We start from the raw sequence: 19,100 nt of genomic DNA, 5'->3' as shown, positions 1-19,100 counted from the left end.
CTCACAGGCCTACGAAGAGGCATAGGGTGAGGGGGGCGTATGTTACAATACAATACAATCGGTTCAAAGATATCGATGCCACAAGGAATCAAACATTGGCACAAAACGAAGAAATTTGCATATAAGAAAAACCAGACATATCTTAAAAAAAAGAAGAAAAAGAAATGAACAGATAAGCATTGCATAAAAACAGCAAGAAGTAAAAAAAAAAGTTAATTACATAGGACTTTATACATTGCATAATATTGAAAAAGCGAACAAGAAGAAAAAAAAAATAACACAGGCACAACACACGACAATGCATTGAAAACGTAATCGGATTGATAAGTAACCATGTACTAAATGACTGGGATCAGTGTGAATAAAAATGTTTCGTCAAATTAGTGCAAAAGGCGTCATGATTTATCAGCAACGAAATGCTATCCAGAAGGCTGTTCCAGAGACGGTAGCACGAGGCAGTGGTGAAAAGTTAAATGCTTGGCAAGTTGGTATAGATGCATGGTGGAAAAACTTTTCTATTCTTTCTTCGTCCATGTAAAGTTGCGCTGTTTGTCTGCATGTAATGAACAGGATGATTTACATTGAATCCTATGCTGCATTGGTGATCACTGGAGGTCCTTTTCCAATGGTGGCTTGTGCGTGCTTTGAGTCAGAGGACCACGCAGAGGGTACCCCTCTACCACAGATACCAGCACCAATAGAGCATTGTGAACCACTCATAAAATTCAGTAAAATTGGCCAAACTGCATTTTCATGTAAATGCAGTGTAATTTGCTTTTTTTTTGTTGTTTGTGGCTGATTACAATTTACCATATATTACATGCATGTTAGATGTCAGAGGAGGTAGCTGTCAAGTAATAAGGTGTAAGGTTCCATAATTTAATTCCATCTAAAGCAGTAGTGTACTTCTCATAATTAGTATGTACTTCAGAGTTAAAAGCAGGTTATCACATTCAGAAAATGTAATGGAGCTAGTATTTACATAACTTTCAAATGTAAGACTTTTGTATATGTATGCTTCTGAGAATTTATACATAATCATTGATATGTTAAATTGAAGCAGCTGAAAAAGGGGATAAATGTTCAGACATAAATTGGTGTTGCGTGGGATCAGATATGACTAAATCTCATGAGATGAAGTGCTTGATTTTGCAAATGTTAAAGTTGACTGAGATGTACTTATATGTCAAAAGAAACATTAATTAGACTGCAAAATTGCGCATGTGAACAAATTATTCCCATGATCCTCTTCTATGCACAACAAGGATGAAGTGCAAAAATGAGTGGGAAATGCAAATTTTTGCACCTGGTAATTTATTTTCCTGCAATTCATTTTCTGAAAAGGATGTTTACAGTAAGCCAGTGTGAGTTTTCCGGGCACTTTTGAACAAAAAGGAAGATATAGTTTGCAATGTCTGCATTTGAATTTATCTTTGCATGTGTGTTCAGGATTGAATGAAGCCTGATGAGGAACTATTCAGAGTTTCAAAGGATCGGACTTTGAGCATCAGAATTTGTGATTATATTTTCGTAGTATCAGTATTATTAAGATCACATAATAACTAGCCTTTATAAAGTGGTGTTGTCATTTGTGGATAAACTAGCCATTTGCATTGCAGTATTGCATTCACTGCCTATAGGATGCTGCATCAAAGGCTTCGTGCTTGCAAGCGTCCGTTAGTGGCATGCCTTTCTGATTATTTGTGGGAAATGCAGCAGAATTTTAGTACACTCTACACTTCATACTAAGTGTAGTCTGGTATCACTGTTCTAAAAACCAGTCTAAAATGCATGCACTGTAGATGGAAACACCGAAAACTTCCTATCAAGTGCAGATTTCAATACAGTGAGTTCATTGTATAACGAGAACATACTGTATACCGCTATGGTTACCTTTACTGAGCTTTAAACTATAGTTACGAAAACTAAATTTGACTAGCAGACATTATCATAAAGCATGAGAACACACTGAAAAATGAATTGTTTTTGCCCTTATTGTAATCCAAAATGTAGCCTGTAATTTATAGTGAGCCTAACTTGTCAACTGTTGAATCACTAATAGGAGTAAGTGCAGAGAAAGACAGCCATATATTTATTTAGCAAAACAATAATGATCTTGTGTGCGTTAAATTGTGCTTCATACTCTTTTCTACTGTTTTTTGGAAAAAAAGATGCAAAGAACATTGTTTACGGTGAAACTGACGAGGAACTTAAAATGCGCTAGGCTTATCTTGGCTGTCATTTCCTTGGTTTTTTCCTTTTTTTTTTTCTTTAGGTCTACCAGTTGGACGTGAGGTCTTGAATGTGACTGCCGTTGATCCTGATGTTGGGGCCAAGGTACGGTATGACATTGAAGAACCTATCATAGCAAGGGACAAGACTGGTTCATTAGTCACTTCAACCATCACATATAACTATAAGGTCAGTATATCACACAATCACAACCACAGAGTTGTGTGCATGCACAGTGCCATGTTTTGTTTACTGTTTCTGGTAATGCAAATAATAATCTGTTCAATGTTTCAAATAAACCTTAAATTCCCCCATCTTAAGTTTCACTGCTGCTGAGATGTCAGAAGGTTATGGGAAGTGTGATGCTTTCTGATGATTCCATACATGACTGGAAGTTAGTTGCATATAAAACGGGTGCTTGGTATTACATTTTCTCCAATAACTCTTTCGGGATAGTGGTGTGTTGTATATGTACAGCCATACCATGTAATTACAACCCTCGTTATCATGGACTACACAATGTGTGGGGAATTTTTCAGGCACCAAACCTTTTTACTGCATTATTAATATGGAAACTCGCTGTATGGATAATGGAAGTAGTAAAAATTAGTGAAATAGATGTGTGCCTCTTATGGTAGTTTAGTTTCGTTAATATGGACAGTGTCAATATAAAGGGAACTTTGACTACCCTGTGCAAACATCATAAGCCCTGTATTTTGAGTGTAGAACAGCCTTGAATGAGAGAGTGGAAGCTTTTCAAATTTTCATGCGTTAATTTCGTTTGTAGTTCCAATGTACTTTTTATGTACTAAATGCCAAGATTGAACTATTTTGTTGCATTTTTATAGAGCTTGAGTTAGTACACAATGAGCTTGCAGCAATGTAGGCTTACTTCTATAAACATGCTGTAATTTATTTTATTGCTAAATTTCATTTTATACTCTGTTGTGATGCATCTTACTGAGCAGTTTGTATTGTCATCTTTCAATTGCGCTCGTAATTTGTATGCCATTATTTATTTCTGGCTTTATTTCATACTCCGGCACCTCTAGTATTGGGCTATATGTTGTGTATAAAAATCTGCTGTACCCTCTTCTGCTTCATGGTGCTGAGGGCTAGTTACACTGACTAGTGTAAGTTCTATTCGAGGCTGTCCCAGTCATGTACTTGTGTGCCTATCAAGTGCACTTAGGCATTCATTCATTCATAGTGGCAAGATGTCCAGCCAGTATGGATTTTCATTTGCCCATAACAGCACATAAGTCTGCAATGAACTGATTAGTATTACATATACATAAATAACTGTGCATCAAAAGCTGATTAATGAACTTTTGTTGATTTTAAAAACTGCGTCACCATGCGAACACATAGCCCTACCAGAGATTTTGGCTTAAATACACTTGGCTCTGTAGGATTTCTTCTGCGAAACTGTAGGAGGCCACTAGTCCATCTGAGTGTTCACACCACTTATGTGTTGAACAGGGACGACCAGAAAAATTGCCTTCAGGTTGCCTAGCTTTTGTTGAAGGTTGATACACACTGCTATGTGTAAAAACAGACCTGAAGAGGAAGCTTTAGCTTGGACCAGCTCAGATTTCCTAATTCAAACAAGTGTAAAACACAGGAATTCAACAACCACTGAACTGACTTAAATGAAATGTGTTACATAGAGAATGCTTAATTGTATTGATTAATGGAAGCAAAATTTTTAATGAGTCAGTATTAGAACGTTCATGCGAACGAAAACCTGGCAATGTACGTCAATTACCTCATGGCATGGGAGAGGAGGAGGGAAGTGTGTGACGTCGCAAGTGCAGCGGATAAATGGAGGAGGGAGAGGAGGTGAGAAAAGGTGTGTAAAGGAGGGACATGGTGCTGTAATGTCACACCTTAGGAGCCAATAGGAATACAGCTGGCGCGTGATGTCACGCTTCGGCGCTCACAGCTGGCAGACCTCCAGGGAAGAGGAGCGAATTGCGTTGTGGTACACTGTGGTGCACTTGACAGATTGCCTGTGGCATTTTGCTGGCTTAGACATGTCTTGTGAAGACACGTGTGTTTGAGTACAGTTTAAAATGGATGCAGTGCCATCAACGAGCGGTATGGAAAGTCGTGCTGAGGAACATCGCCGAAACAAGACCGAGGCGAAGCGACGGCAGGCTAAATCAGAGAAAGCTTGTAAAGCTCATTTGGCTGCAGCAGCTGAAGCGAAGCGCCGAAAGCATGCTGCAGAGTCGGAGGAGAAACACCAATTTCAGTTAACAGGGGAGGCTGAAGTGAAGCAGTCTAAGCCATTAGGTGGGACCATGCTACACTTCAGACAGAAGTCGAGGTGAAACAGGCTAGACGTCATGCAGATGCCTAGTTACGACGAGCAGAAGCTGAGGATAAAGTGGTTCAAACGGCAAGAGGAGGCGGCTAAACGTTGAGCGAAGGGTTAATGCTAACACATTTTCGTTGGGCCAACCAACTGATGAACCATTTCAATTTTTTTAGCAGAAATTTCCAGAAATTGTTAAATGAAAAAAGTTGAAGCATCAAATTTACTACTCTATAACTGCACAAAAAACTGGTATATCACAATTGTGTAGACTGTGTCTTATAGATTACCCTAAGTGGACAAATATGGTATACAGTGTAGACCGCTTAAAACGTAAGTCGCCGGAAGTCGCGAATATCCGCACTATAAGCGGTACCGCACTATAACCAAAGCAACAATTTTCAAGGCCCGCACATAAGCAAAACATGTGCACCGAGCCGCCACGCGTTATGCGACAGTCGAGGAATGCGGCTAGAACGTTTGCATTCAATTTACACTCGAATCTCGCTAATTCGAACCAAATCACGCGGCAGCGCCTCCGACCGGCATTGCGCCGGCACCGCCATAGAGGGAAAGTTTAGGAGAGACCCCTCAATGTCGTGCGCGAGCAATAAAAAGAAGAACGAAAAAATGCGGCGGAAATTTCACCCTCTCTCAAATGGCAAGGTCGCCGATTCTGCGTTGCGCCGGAACATGCGTGTACGTGCCGTCGTCTCAGCCATGCCACCGTAGCCACGCGTAGAAAATGGCAGTGAACCCTTCTTTCTCCTTTATGCTTCCTCTACTTTCTAGTCACGTGTTGACCTTGCACGCTGCGGCTACGGTACAGAGGGAAGCAGCGGCGCTGTCCCAGGCTGGCCAACGCCCACTTCCCGATAACGGCAGAAAACGAAACTTCGGAGAGCTGGCGCCGGGCCGGCTGTAGCGGCGGTGCCTGCACGGCGGCGGGCGCGCACGGTGACAGTCGAAAGTGAGGGAGGTACGAGGGAGGGCGAGGGGAGCCACCGAAGCGGCGGAGTTGCCGAGGCGAAATCCGCTTCCCTGCCGCCCTCTTCCCTCACATTCCATGGTCTCTACGTGCGCCCTTCCCCGTGCCGTGCCGGCGCCGCCCGCTCCCTGAAGTTTCGTTTACTGCCGTTATCGTGAAGCGAGCTAGGCCGGCCTTGGCAGTTTCGTGGCCCTCGCTCGCTATGTGCGCCGTGATATTTCACGACTCGGACTCAAGATTCTGGTTTCAGCCTCACTGGCTGTTCGTTCGCACCACGTGCCCTTCTCCTCCACTTCGTCTCTCTTTCTTCCTTGAGCACTCCTTGGGGCGCCCGTTTGAGGGGAGCGTTCGCCGTCTCCGCTGACTTCTGTATTCCCAGGCAGCCGCACTGCCGCAACTGCACTATAAGCGATACCTGTATACATAGAGAGCTATGGGAAAATTAACGGGAGTCTGAAAAGACCACACTATATCCGGTCCTGCACTATAAGCGGTTACGTTATAAGTGGTCTATATTGTATTAGCTAACATGAAATCATTGTATCATTAACTTGAGTTTTGCAAAAGTCCTGCTCACAAATTATTCATATTGTCACGTGATAGTGACAGTCAAGAACACAGTAGCAAAACTGTGAATAACGAAATGGACTTTTTATTGGGCGAATCTGTGGCCAGAAAAACAGGCTACACTCAAAGCACAATGATAGCGGTGAACACAGTCGGCGATTGTCGAAATCTGATCTGCGGGTCAAGCACGTCGGCTTTTATACACCGGTCATCGAAGGCTCCAGAGTAATCGCTGGTGCCCGCATGTCTTCCAGCAAGTGCTACACAATTCACGTCGCGCATACATGCAACCAGATTACACAACATTCGGTGACAACAGACAGCGGATAGAACCATTGATATCATTCGAGAAACTTCCGATACATGCAGGCGCGTCCTGCGCTGAGCGATAACATTTGTTAGGCGGTGAAACGCGGTCACCCGAGAAGGATAAACATGTTCACGTGTCAATATAGTATAATGGTATATAATATATCAGCTTTGTCTGCTTTAGATATCCCAATAGATGTAGTTTACAAAATTATGTTTTCTAGTGTTGAGTTTGAGTAGTAAACTTGATGCATCACTTCTTATTTTTAAATTTCCTGCAATTTTTGTGAAGAAAGTTATGGTTAAAAATATATATGTATATATTGCTAACAGTCAGTAAATTTTAAATAGAACAAACCTCTTCAAAACTGTTTCTGTGGATGTAAAGAAATGATTCGTTCATTCCCATGTATTTAAGTAGAAGCCCGAGAGATAAAGCTTCCTCTTAATTACAATGTTCTTTTCTGGATGCATATTCTTCCTTTCTTTTTTTTACTACAGTAGAATCTCAGCAAACTGAAATCGCTTACACGGAATTGTTGGTTAAATGAAGCAACAGCATATAAATTGATAGGTTTTGTATTTGTGTAATGCAAGAAAACTTTCTTTAATCGGAACCAAAATTTTCGCAATTCTCTGTAAATGAAACCACAGAAGCAAGCTTTGAAGTATTCCTTTGAGAAGAAGCCAAGATCAGGGGCTCAATTCACAAAGCTTTCTGTTCGTAAGGGCTCTTTGCCTTTGGCTGGCCATCTCTGATAATAGAGAGGTTTAGATTGGCCCTCTACGCTTGTGCATTACCGGGGCCCCTAGTTTTTGCTTACGCAAGCCGCTTGCATCCCCTAATCTAAAACTCTCTACTATGTCTGGCATCAAGATTGGTTTGAATTTGCACTTGGAACAATTCTAGCATAATTAGTTTTTTGAGAATACGGGTCCTGATTTTTTTTTTACACCTGTCGTCTATGCAAAAAGTTATCCTGAAAAGTGGTGGTAAAGACTCAAGCAAGAAAAAATTTGATTGATTTTTAATGCATAGCATGTGCAGTCTGAACATTTTGGCAGTCACTGCCACTTGCCCCATAGACGGCTGAAATAATAACGACCGAAATTTAAGATTTTGGATGCCTTACAGTGTGCCGTTCAATAACTTGGACTCCACCAGTATGACCTCGCACTAATTCAGCCACTGAGTTGAGCAATAAGAGCAATGTTTTTGCTTTGATACGTCACCGGTGCCTCCTTCAAACCAAAACTAATGAAGTCTATAGGTATAGTCAATCCAGAAGTCAATCCTATAGTTATAGTCAAACCATGGGACGATCTGGCTACTACGTTCACTTCTTGATGCCTAACATTTTTAAGTGTCGGCACTGTATGGCATACAGTGCTGCACCCTGCACATCTTTCTCAGTGAACGGAACTCCTGTTTATCGGAACATATTTCTCAGGTATCTTGAGGTTCTGTTTAACGAGATTCTGTATTGTTGATGCTTATTGTTATTGATGACTTGCATTGTAGACAGCTTCTTTGTCAGGAACCAAAGTGTCCATTTTAACAAAACGTGACTTCATAGAGAAAATATTCGCTCCTAATTTGTGTTTGTCTAGGTGACTCAGTGCCATATTCTACGTAGCACTATCATAAAGCAAATTATATCTTTACCTTTGCGTTATGTTAGTGGTTATTGCAATATAACATTGTTGTATAATGGGGCCATCTGAGTGTAGCACATGGTAATCTCGAAATCATCAAAACCATGCACATTATGCATTTCACTTGTAGCAACTGTGTTTGGGCATTACAGAGTTATAGTTTTTGATATTGTGCTCAGAGTCAAACACTAAAAAAAAGAACCACTCAAGGACTGATCTTGTTCTTAAACAGCTCTCTTGCAGTGGTTTATGCCTCTGAGAATTGCAATCGCTTTTATGGCATTGCATGTGGAGAGGCATTCGAAGAACATTATGATCATTTGATGGCATAGAGCATTATCATTAGGAAATTTGCTGGTATAGAGAGGATTCAGCTGTGGCTGTACAGGGCTAACTAAATGACAAAAATTGGTTGGTAATGACAGAGATGAATGATCAGTGTCGTGTTGTCATTATGGCGATAAAATAAATGTGATAGTAAATAAATGCGATAGTTTGAAGAGAGGAGACCCCAACGGATCTTAAACCTGGAACCTTCCCTTTTGAAAATTGGCACTCCAAGCAGCTGTGCCACCAGAACATGAACCAAGTGTGAGCACAAAGAACAAGTGACGATTGCTCACAAGGCAGCTATTGTGATGTGCATTACAGTACATGAGGCAATAATCGTAAACTAGCACTGAGGTGAACGAAGTTAATGGAAACCATATGGCACAAAGGGAAACACGGATACGAAGGAGTTGGAATCAAACGCTGGTTCTTCTGAGCAGATTGTTTTGGTGCCACTTTAAATGTTTTCTGTAACTGGTACTGTGTGAAACACGGTGAGATCCAGTGTGCATATTACCATGCAAACTATCGCTGTCACTGCTTCAGTTCGCCTTCGTGGTGAAACTGCAACATTTTTGTTTTTCTGAAGGTGTCTAGCAATGCAAGTGAATAAAGGCTATCTTTTGAGAAATGAATTCTGGTCCCTGGCATGTGGACTTTCACAACAGATGTGCATATAACCTCTGGATGCTTTCAACAGCTAAGAAAGAGATCTCTGTGCTTTTAAGTTTATGATCAGGTGTTACAGTGGGAAGTCTACCAGATAAAGGTCATCGTGTTGGTTTCATAAATTTATCTTAATGCCTAACATATGGGTGGTATTTGTATTTGGGCAATGCAAAACATAAAGAACATGTATTTCCTTGTTCTTGTCACTGCTGTTTGGCTTGCATGTGAAATTATGTGCAACTGTGATACATATTGCCATGTTTTACATAGAGAATTCACTCAAGAAAGTACTACTCAGAAATTAATTTAAGATCATAATTTAATGCGCCTTTTGTCTCTCTAGAATGCTTTTCGCATCAATGGAGTGACTGGCCAAATTACAGTAAACAGCCCTTTGGATTACAATGCAGCTTCAGTAATTACATTTAATGTGGCTGCTGTTGATCAAAATGGTGCCATTCAGCCCCAGAAAACTACAGGTGGGTGTGTGTGTGAATGCATGTATGCATGTGTTTCTTTTTAAAAGGTTTTTAGAAGCTAGGAAATACAGCTGTTATGTTTATTTAGAAAAGGTGTCTTTCTGTTTTTGTCTACTATTGTTAAAGGCAGCAGCTAGGTACAAAACTTTCTTGTCACTTTGCTAGCTTGCCTAGCCCTCTGATCAAAATATACAAACATTGCTTCCTGTTGTTGAACAATTTTTTTTTTTTTTTTTTACATTTAGCCATGTCCCGCATAACCTAACATTGAAGGAGAACACCGTGAAACTAAAGGCAAACTTCAGTGCATTTAAAAACAGGTGATTTGACAAAGAGCTAACCTAGCCTTTTCAGGCAAGTTTGATAGTTAGCACATACAGATGTTTTGCGTAAAAACAATAGAAACTTGCTAATATGTTTCTTGTCAATGTGTTGTCCCAGTTATAGTGTCATTGAAGCCTTATCCCCGTGGTTCTGACAGTATGCTCAGAATGTTTACGTCATATGTTTTCTGACTGCTACTAGTATTTCAGTGGACCTGTGAAAGACATATTAGAGATGTGCTATTTATACGAAAGTGCAACAGCCATAGCCTAGCCCCACTAGAACATAATGCATGTTCAAAGTACTAAAATGATGGTTTACTGATTTTGTGGCTATATGTGAAACCAGTCCCTTTGATTAGTGAATTGTTGGCTGACATACTAGTGAAAGAGAGGATGGTGGATGTGATCTAAATTGCATCTATAATTGCTGATGTGTTGAGGAACAGACTAAGGTAAATAATTGCTGTACTTTATTGGGTGCTGTTTGCATTCCTTTTCAGTGGAAGTCACCATATACATTCAAGCACACAGTGAGAGCAATCCAATTTTTGCCCCTCCGTGGACTCCTGCAAACCCAAAAATTGAGATCACTGTTCCCGAAGAATCTACAGTTGGCTCCACTATATTCACGGTCACAGCTCGTGATCCCCTCACCCATGCTGCTGTCACCAATTTTGCAAAGATCCCGGAGTCCGACCAAGGAAGCTTCTTTTCGGTCAGTCCAATATCTGGTAGGTACACTGTCTTTTTTAAATTGAGCAGCCGTTTAGTTTCATATTGAAGTGTCACTTAGTGGGTCATACTCAAGTGACTGCAAGAACTTATGCTGGTACACATTTTAATGCACAGTAGCAAAAATTGTTGTTCCAAACAGCTTTTGTTCTATCTTTGATGTCTGATTATGTCCACAAAAGTGTGCATTTTTATGCCTCGGTCCAGTTTGTGTTCTAAACGAAGCTTTAATGACAATATTTTTTCCCTTTTTTTGAGTATAAATTCCTCCCTTCTTGTCTCCAATAATAAATGTGCAATTTTTAGGTGCGGTGACGCTCAACCAGAGGCTTGATTATGAGGAGTTGCCTGAAAAGGTGTTGGCATTTGATGTGAAGGCCATCATTGGTCAGGACAAAAACAACCAAAAGTCATCAATTGCTACAGTGATCATTAATGTTCAGGACATTAATGACAACAGTCCAGTTTTCTCACAAAATGTAAGTTTCTCTCTTCTCTCTTTATTTTTCTTCTCTCTCTCTCTTTTCCAAGCATTTTTGGAAGTTGGGAGTATTTCTGTCTTTTTGTCGTGTGTCTTTCCTCAATGAGTTGATCATTATGTTGATGAGTAAGTCTGTGTGTGCATGTGTGTGAGTGTTTTTTTTTTTTTTTCAGTCATACGTAACAATGGTATCAGAAGCCACACGCTACCCTCATACTATCCTGCTTATCACTGCAACTGACAAGGATACACAACAAGGGTATGGAGTTGTCCAATATTTCATCTCTGGAGAAGGATCAGATGTGTTCAGCATCAATGAGACGACAGTACGTATTGTGATTTCATGCATTAGTATTTCTGTTTGATTTTAGCAGTATGCAGAAATTGCACTTATGAATTTGAGTCAGATGCATAGGAACGAAGGTACTAAGTGCATGCTCGCAATTATAGTAAACCCCGCCTGCTTCAACTTCATCACCACCACCACCACCATCAATTATAGTAGTCAGACCTGAAGCTTTGAAAAATGTATGTTATGGGAGGCAAATGTACAACATGCAAAATTTGACAATGTATGGGCTAGTTCTATGTAGTATTCATTACTTATATAGTTGAGTTCAAGAAAGTTTCATAGCACTGAAGTAGCTTGGGAACCAAAAGAATTTGCTGTTGGGGAAATTTTCTTTACATAAAAAAAGAGCAACAACACAAGATTGCATGAATGTGATAATGCTTGTTATTCTTCAGGTTTTAACCCATAACATCACCAATCTTGTCTGAAGGCCCTTAGGTTAAAGAGCACCCAAACATATGCTTTATACTGCTGGTAGATTGGTTGTTTCTGCCTTTATCTTTTTTTGCTTGCCAGACCTGTGCTTTTAGAGGAGAATTATTGAAAGGCCACTAAAGAGGCCGTGAAAGTTTTGATAAGCAGCTGCAATGCATAGGGCATGTGGAATAGAAATTGAGCAAAGTTCTATCTTCCAAAACTATGGGAAAAAATAAAAAGAGAGCACACACACACTTGTGGAACATTGTTAACTAGAATGCTCCTTGGGAGTGCCAATGAATCAAGTTTTTTATGTGTCCAAGTGGGCAGAAGGCCTTCATGTCTTGAGCTGTGAGATTACACTAGGAGGTGAAAGCCCATACATATTAATGATGGATGCAAACAACACTTAGTGGAGCATGTCTACTTTTTTTTTTTTTTTTCTAAATGTTTTCAGAGGGCTCCCTGCCTTCGTACCTTATGTCGTGCATGCAGGTTCTCATTATCTAGGAGGAGTTGGTTAGAAGCCTCTTGGTAACACTGTAGTACCACATTGCTACTAAGACTAGACATGCGTACATATTTTGACATTTTCGTAACTGCCTGTGTTGTTTTGAAGCATGGTAACTGCGGGCAGTCTGGGCATGAGCTTATGTCTTGCTACATTTATTCTCAGCAGTGTTTCCACTTCGCAAAGCAATTCTTTTCATGTGTCGTAAGGGCCGAGCAGTCACCCACGGGCAGTATGCTGAACATTCAGTCTAATACATTATTGAATAATTTGGCACCAGTGATGTGCTTCTGCACCAAGATGTCTCACATGGAGAGAAGTTTGCGTGCGTTTGGAGTTAATGTGGGCTTACAAAATGTGTACTTTCAGCCACCCCATAAAGATGAGAGCGGGGGAGGGGCTAGAGAGACTGAGTTGTAATATTTTTAGAGATGAAGCTTGAGTCCATTGGTAAAAATGCATGTGCCTGACTGCCTGTGTTGTAAATATGCAGGGTGCCCTTGGAATCCAGGAAGGTGCAGTTCTTGACAGGGAGAGGCAGCCACTGTACAACCTGCAGGTGACTGCTGTTGACAACCCAGGGGCACCCTCAAACCAGCGCAGGACATCAGTTCTGGTAATTCATTCATTTATTTAAAGTTGCTTCTTTTGCCACTTTCAGCATTGACGTCTTGGCCTGTACATTGATCTTAGTTTTTATGAGGACTGTTTCTTGGCTGCGTGCATTGTTTGGGCAGGGCAGCGCAAGCAGTAGGGCAGATTAAGTTATGACAAAAAGTACTACTAGCACACCAACTGCACTTACTTATCCTTGTTGATAGAAAGTTTAAATTTGGCAGTTGCAGAAGTCACCATGTTACTGCGCTGAGAACGCAAATATGTTACATTTAATTAATGGTTTTGTTGTTATGAGTTTCACGGCATGTCTCTGATTGTAGGTAAGAACAAGCATTTCTAGAAACTTTTTATTTTACAGCAAACATCTGTTAAAGGTGTCTTATCTGCGACAAGAAATAGTAATCATCCTGTAAAAAAAAAAAAAAAATGTAGAGTAGCTGTAATTGTTCAAAGGCACATCCAGCTATGTCCCGTCTGCAATGATAAATTATCACCATCATGATGTCATGATGGTGATGGTACCTGGATTCAATCCTAATGCCATCAAAATTTCTGCCTTTCGTTTAATTCACCCCACTAGATAATTAATCTGGTGGGGTGAATTAAACAAGAGGCAGAAAAAATGCCGAAACACACCGCTGATTCATTAGGCAGTGTTAAAGGGCCCCTAAACCACCCAGAGGTTGAAATTTAGTTGTGGTGTTGCAGTTGTGCACGAGTCTACACGAACACGTAGCCACGAGAATTTTTTGAAATGGTGCCGTAATAGTGGAGTTACACGCGTTTGATGATCGAAAAACGGCCCTCGCTCATTTCGCTCTTTCCTTCGCTACTCTCATCGTTGGCTGGTCTCCCCTCCTCGCCAACGTGCTTTTCAAAACACTGCCTACTTCCGGTTAAGGCACGTCCACGCTAACGGCACATATACCGACGGCGAACCGGCCTCCAGTGTGGTAGAACGTCTGCCGCGCGAGAGGTGTCCAAAGTAGACGGCAGTTCGGCCGGCGCCCCGCCCACTGCACGATCAATGGGCCAATCGACGACCGCGAAGCTGTGCGCCTCCGCCACCAGCAACGAAAACATCGGCTGCAGCTAAGCCAGCTCAGCTGCAGTGCACGGCTACCGACGGGAGACAACCGGCTCGGCTGTGCTCGCATCACAGCTGACGGCGCCGCTAATATCAGCGTATTTTTCTTCTTTGTGTACAATTATTACGAAGAGCAATAACAACGATAAGAAAATATTGCGGCTTGCGAGCGTCGGTAATTCATTTCGAAGCGCTGTCCACTTTAGCTTTGAAGGGAACCGGAAAAGGCCTAGCGACAATATTGGCGCCGTCGAGCGATCAGCGGCGGTGAGGCTGCCACACAAATGTGTCCCGGTCTCATCCTCTCTACGTACGGCAAGGAAATCTCGCCGTTCACGAGCAAAACCGCTGTCGAACGGCGGCCCGCGAATGGCAAACGGCGTGCGGCTAGTTACCGTGCCGGTAACGTGGTCATGGACTCTGCGCTTCTCGGCTAGCCGATATTGCTGCGGTGCCGGCCCGTGTTATGCGAAGCGTGCCGCTATAGACCCTGTGTTTTGTGCACGTCTGGAAAGGCCAACACTGTCGCACTCTGTTCGCGCAGCTAATTAGATCGCTAAGCATGACTGTGTTGGAACACGAGCGATTTGGCACTTGCGTTGAGGGCTGTAATTATCGATTCGCAAGGGCGCACAAGTGAGCAACACGACGAGGAAGAGCAGGGAGTGTGCGTACCTGCTAGCAGACAAACCGGAAGTCGTAGGTTCTTGTTCGACCAATGGGCATCGTCATCGCCGCTGACATCGCCAGATGCACCCTGCTGACATCGTGACGACCGCTGGGGATACCGGAAAGGCCAGGAGAGGAGGACGGCACTGTTTTTTTTATTTTGTTGCGCACCTGCGGCGCATAGCGCTGCAGCGTTTGGCATCGTTGATCGTGACGGCATTCTGAACTCGGTGCACGTGTTTACTTGAAATGTTCAAAAAATGTCTGAGGTGGTTTAGGGGCCCTTTAACACAACTTCAACACAACTCCTAATCGAACATGTGCTCACTTTTATGAGTTCACAGTTAAAAACCAACATAGAAATGACATTAGAGCTCCTAAACATTGTAGAAATCTAATGTGCACCTTATTTTTTAAGAGCAAAATGTAGCATGTCTATAATTCTGGCAATCAGGAAAAGGTTAAACCAGCGAACTTTACCTTCACAGAAAAAAAAAAAATTATTTACACTTAACGTCCATAGTCATTACTTTCAGACAGCACTTATCACTGTTTGTAGAGCACAACATTTCCTCCTTCGTATGGTCAGTTTCATGTTTGATAATCTACATTTATCAAACGATTCCACAACTGCAAACGGGATGGTGACCCATGCCTAAACTAACCACTTGGCTAGTTTGTCTTGTGATACATGCAACTCTCCGGAATGGCAAAAACATGTGATGTGACTTTGCCATTAGCTTAAGATGTAAAATAACATCTTTTTAACCGGCTTTTGTTATCAAAGACTGAAACTGCCGTGTCGTTGTCATGCTACATGAGAACTTGTTTTGTCACCATCTTGTGATGGCAATGGTGATGATGCTTAGCTTGGGTCTGATGTATGGTAGGATGTTGCAAATGCCGCAAACATGGTTTTGGTTTTGTATCCAACTGCATCGGTCAGGCAATTTTCGGAACAACTTTCTTGGGAAAAAATGGCTCATATTAGAATTGAGTAAATACTGTAATCATCCATTGTGAGCTACTATTTTCACTTGAAAATCCTAGAGCAGGCTGAAAAGTAGACGATTGTGTGAGATGACATGTGTTTGACGCATTCACTGCCCCTAGCACTGTCAAGACAGCAGCCATTGGGGTCACGATTTGGGCCAGGCATGTTCGTACCAACTAGTCAAGTTCAAATTTTCTAATGAGAGCTGATTTCAGAATCGACACAACAAATGTTTTATCCTATAGAAATGTATGGTTGCCGTCCGGTACCATTGTACATTAACTGAAAAATTTAATTAGCCGAAGTCAGATTAACAGAAGTCCACCGTGTAAAAATTTGTAGAAAAGAAGACAGTGCAGCAGCCATTATTGAACCTATGACTTCTTCTGAAAATGGATACTCTAGTCAACTGGATATTTTTCTTTTGTTGTTTATAAACATTTTTGTTACAGACTTAAAATTCATATTGTTTCATGCATCCGTTAACTTGGGCACCACAGTGCTTCCTGCTGCTTTGTAGCTCACCTTAATTTTTACCGACCTGAATTTCAGCTTGTTATGTTCTAATAGTACCCTATCCTGGACACCATTTCTTGCTTTGAAAGCAGGTTTATTGATTGCTTCAAAGCATTTGCTACACTGTTTTATCCACAGGAACAACACATAGTAATTGAGAAAGACTTGGAGTATTAAAAACATGAAAACAAAATTAAGAAAACAATGCAATCATATCCTGCTTAGTGATTTTGAATGCATGTTATTTGTTAAACTTAAATATCCATTTGAACACTAAATGCAGTTTTACATTCTAGGGAATCCACTACAACAAACATATACACTAAAATCTCATTAATATATAGTTTGTGGGGAATGTGGATCAGGTATGCACTAAGCAATGTACTAATTAACCGACATTGGCAGGTGAGCGGCTATAGACTTACCAGCCAAAAAAACATGTTAATTCTCACTCAAGCACACTTCCAGACAAGTTTTATTTACGAGCATGCAGCAGAAATCTGTGATAATCACTTGCCGCCGTGGTGGCCTTGCAGCGATGATGGCATCCTCAGCAAGGCCTAGAGTCAGTTTCTCCATCAGGCCTCACTTCTCTGCAAATGCCCTCACAACGGTCAATGCGTTAGCCGTGTCGGATATGGAAAGGTGATCATGACGACGACATGGAAGCGCTTGAAGCTATGAGAGCAGGAAACACATCATGGCTGCCATGTTTTGGTGGTGACTGTATTCCGGGAGAGATCCGTGTGCCGCTATTTCGCTATCGAGGGTCTACGTGCACGACATTTAGCCAATTCCACGCTTGTACACACTGAAAAATAAAGTAAATACTACGCATTAATCGTTTGGCATGTATTAAGCGACTACGGCTTAAGCAGTCAGCCGATACATTAGGTTCAGTGGCGACAGGGCGGAGGATTTATTGTGACTATATTTAAATTTGAATCACTTATTAAGTGGGTACATATTAACGAGTTTTTACTGCACATATATATAGTGGTTAGACATTAATTGTTAATATGGTACGAAAATTCTATACCTTTCAGATACCATATAGAATTTTTTCAGTCACTTACATGAGCATTTATTTAGTGTTTCATTCATTGATTCGCACTGTTTCTATGTTTCACTATACATAAAGTGATGACTAGAGACCGGATTTTAGGCAAATGCCTTTTTTGTTCCTTGCACTCCTATCATGCCATTTTGATATATGAGCATGAATTAGAGGTTAAGAAGGGCTTTTATAGTGTTTTTATAGTGCCTATAAATGCCTATTTTGGCGTTTGTGCCTAAATGCTTATAAATGCCTATAAATGCCTATTCTCAATATCGGGCGCCTTTATGACCACTATTTAACCTCAAGTTTTGCTTTCGAGTGCAGTTAGAGACCGTTATTCATGTTACCGGGCAACATTGACTGTTCAGAACTCTATGGGGTTCAACCTAGTCCTTTAGTTCAACCAACTCCCAGAAAACAACTGCTAGCAGATTGAAATGGGACGCGCCGGCCAGCATATGCCGCCGCGCTGACATTGCGCGAGCGGTTGGCGAATGCGAAACCGTGGAGAGCCGTCAGGGGAAAGGAGAGTGAAGAGCAAAAGAATAAAGAAAAATGTGATGTGCACGCTGCTTTTGTTTTGTTTGTAATTTACTTTTTAAGGTGTTCACCGCCCGTCGGCCCTTCCTTCTCAGCGTACAAGATCATTCTGAGTGACAAGAGGCACAATTTTGAATCCAGAAATCTGGAGATGGTGGTAGTTTGCTATTATTTTCACAATCTTCACAGTGATTCTTAGACTACGTTCCACGTGCTCTCCAAACAGATTTCTTCAAACATGTGCACTTCAAATGGGCGGAAGTGTATTTGGCAGTGTTGGGACGTCTGGCCTGTACAATTCGGATAATGTCATTGTATATGAGGAAATTGCGATGAGTTGTACCTAACAGTCCTTATGTAAGAACATGCTAATTTCTTAATAAATCGTAGTTTCTCTTGCATTTGTTATTTGTCTGTTTTTGTTGTGTCTTAATTTAATTGCGTCAGGCAGACATAAAGTATCGGTTTTTAATCAGTATTCCCAGCTTTCAAGTATTCTTTTTCATGCCTGTTTCACTATATGCGACGCTAGAGTACAGTGGCCATTGAACATGAATATGAGCAGTGTGCTTATTGAATGAAGCCAATTTATCGTCATTAGTCCAGCAGTTTTATGGGACAATTACATGGCTATGTTCAACTGTTGGCGCCTTTGTGCCATCATAGACAATAACATTTCTTGTTTTCCTATCGTAGATATAGGCCGCACACGTCTTCGTTTGAAATTATTTGCATTTATGTAAAAATTTATTGTGCCTATATTTAAGACATTGGAGGCCTAAAACGTTGTTTTGCCTGCCTATTTTTGGCACCTAAAACGCGCTTTTTTAATGCCTAAAGATCCGGCCTCTAGTGATGACCTAAACCCATGTGCCTTCATATTGCTCCATTGAAATATCAGTGCTTGTAATAATGGAAACTGAAACTACATTACCAATGGTGGTGGAGTTTGTTTATAATTTATTCACAATTTTCAAATATGTTGATGCACTTTGACAGTTGTAATTTGTATTCTTATGGATTGTGCATGTAGCTGAAATGCTTGAAGCTTAAGTCAAACATACCAATTTCATAGTTTGCAAAACCTGCGAAATTGAAACTCAGCATATTTTTCCATTTTTGTTCAGGTGTTGCCTACATCCACCGCAGTGGCTTAGTGACTGTGGTGTTCTGCTACTGTGTAGAATGTCGTCGGTTCAATGCCTAGTCTTAGGGACCACATTCAAATGAAGGTGGTATGCAAGAAT

General features: G+C 41.2%; 1 protein-coding gene across 1 annotated transcript in view; it reads left to right on the top strand.

Moving 5' to 3' along the window:
* Positions 1-19,100, top strand: part of LOC119436990 (cadherin-23-like) — an 80,597-nt gene that overhangs the window by 21,481 nt on the left and 40,016 nt on the right. The window contains 6 exon segments of the mRNA XM_037704043.2: positions 2,276-2,421; positions 9,415-9,550; positions 10,377-10,607; positions 10,915-11,087; positions 11,263-11,415; positions 12,863-12,985. Of these exon segments, the coding sequence (XP_037559971.1) occupies positions 2,276-2,421; positions 9,415-9,550; positions 10,377-10,607; positions 10,915-11,087; positions 11,263-11,415; positions 12,863-12,985 (962 nt within the window).

Source organism: Dermacentor silvarum, chromosome 1 (assembly GCF_013339745.2).
Source record: "Dermacentor silvarum isolate Dsil-2018 chromosome 1, BIME_Dsil_1.4, whole genome shotgun sequence".
NCBI lineage: Eukaryota > Metazoa > Arthropoda > Arachnida > Ixodida > Ixodidae > Dermacentor > Dermacentor silvarum.
Note: the sequence above shows the minus strand (reverse complement) of the source record. Positions and strands in the feature narration are given on the sequence as shown.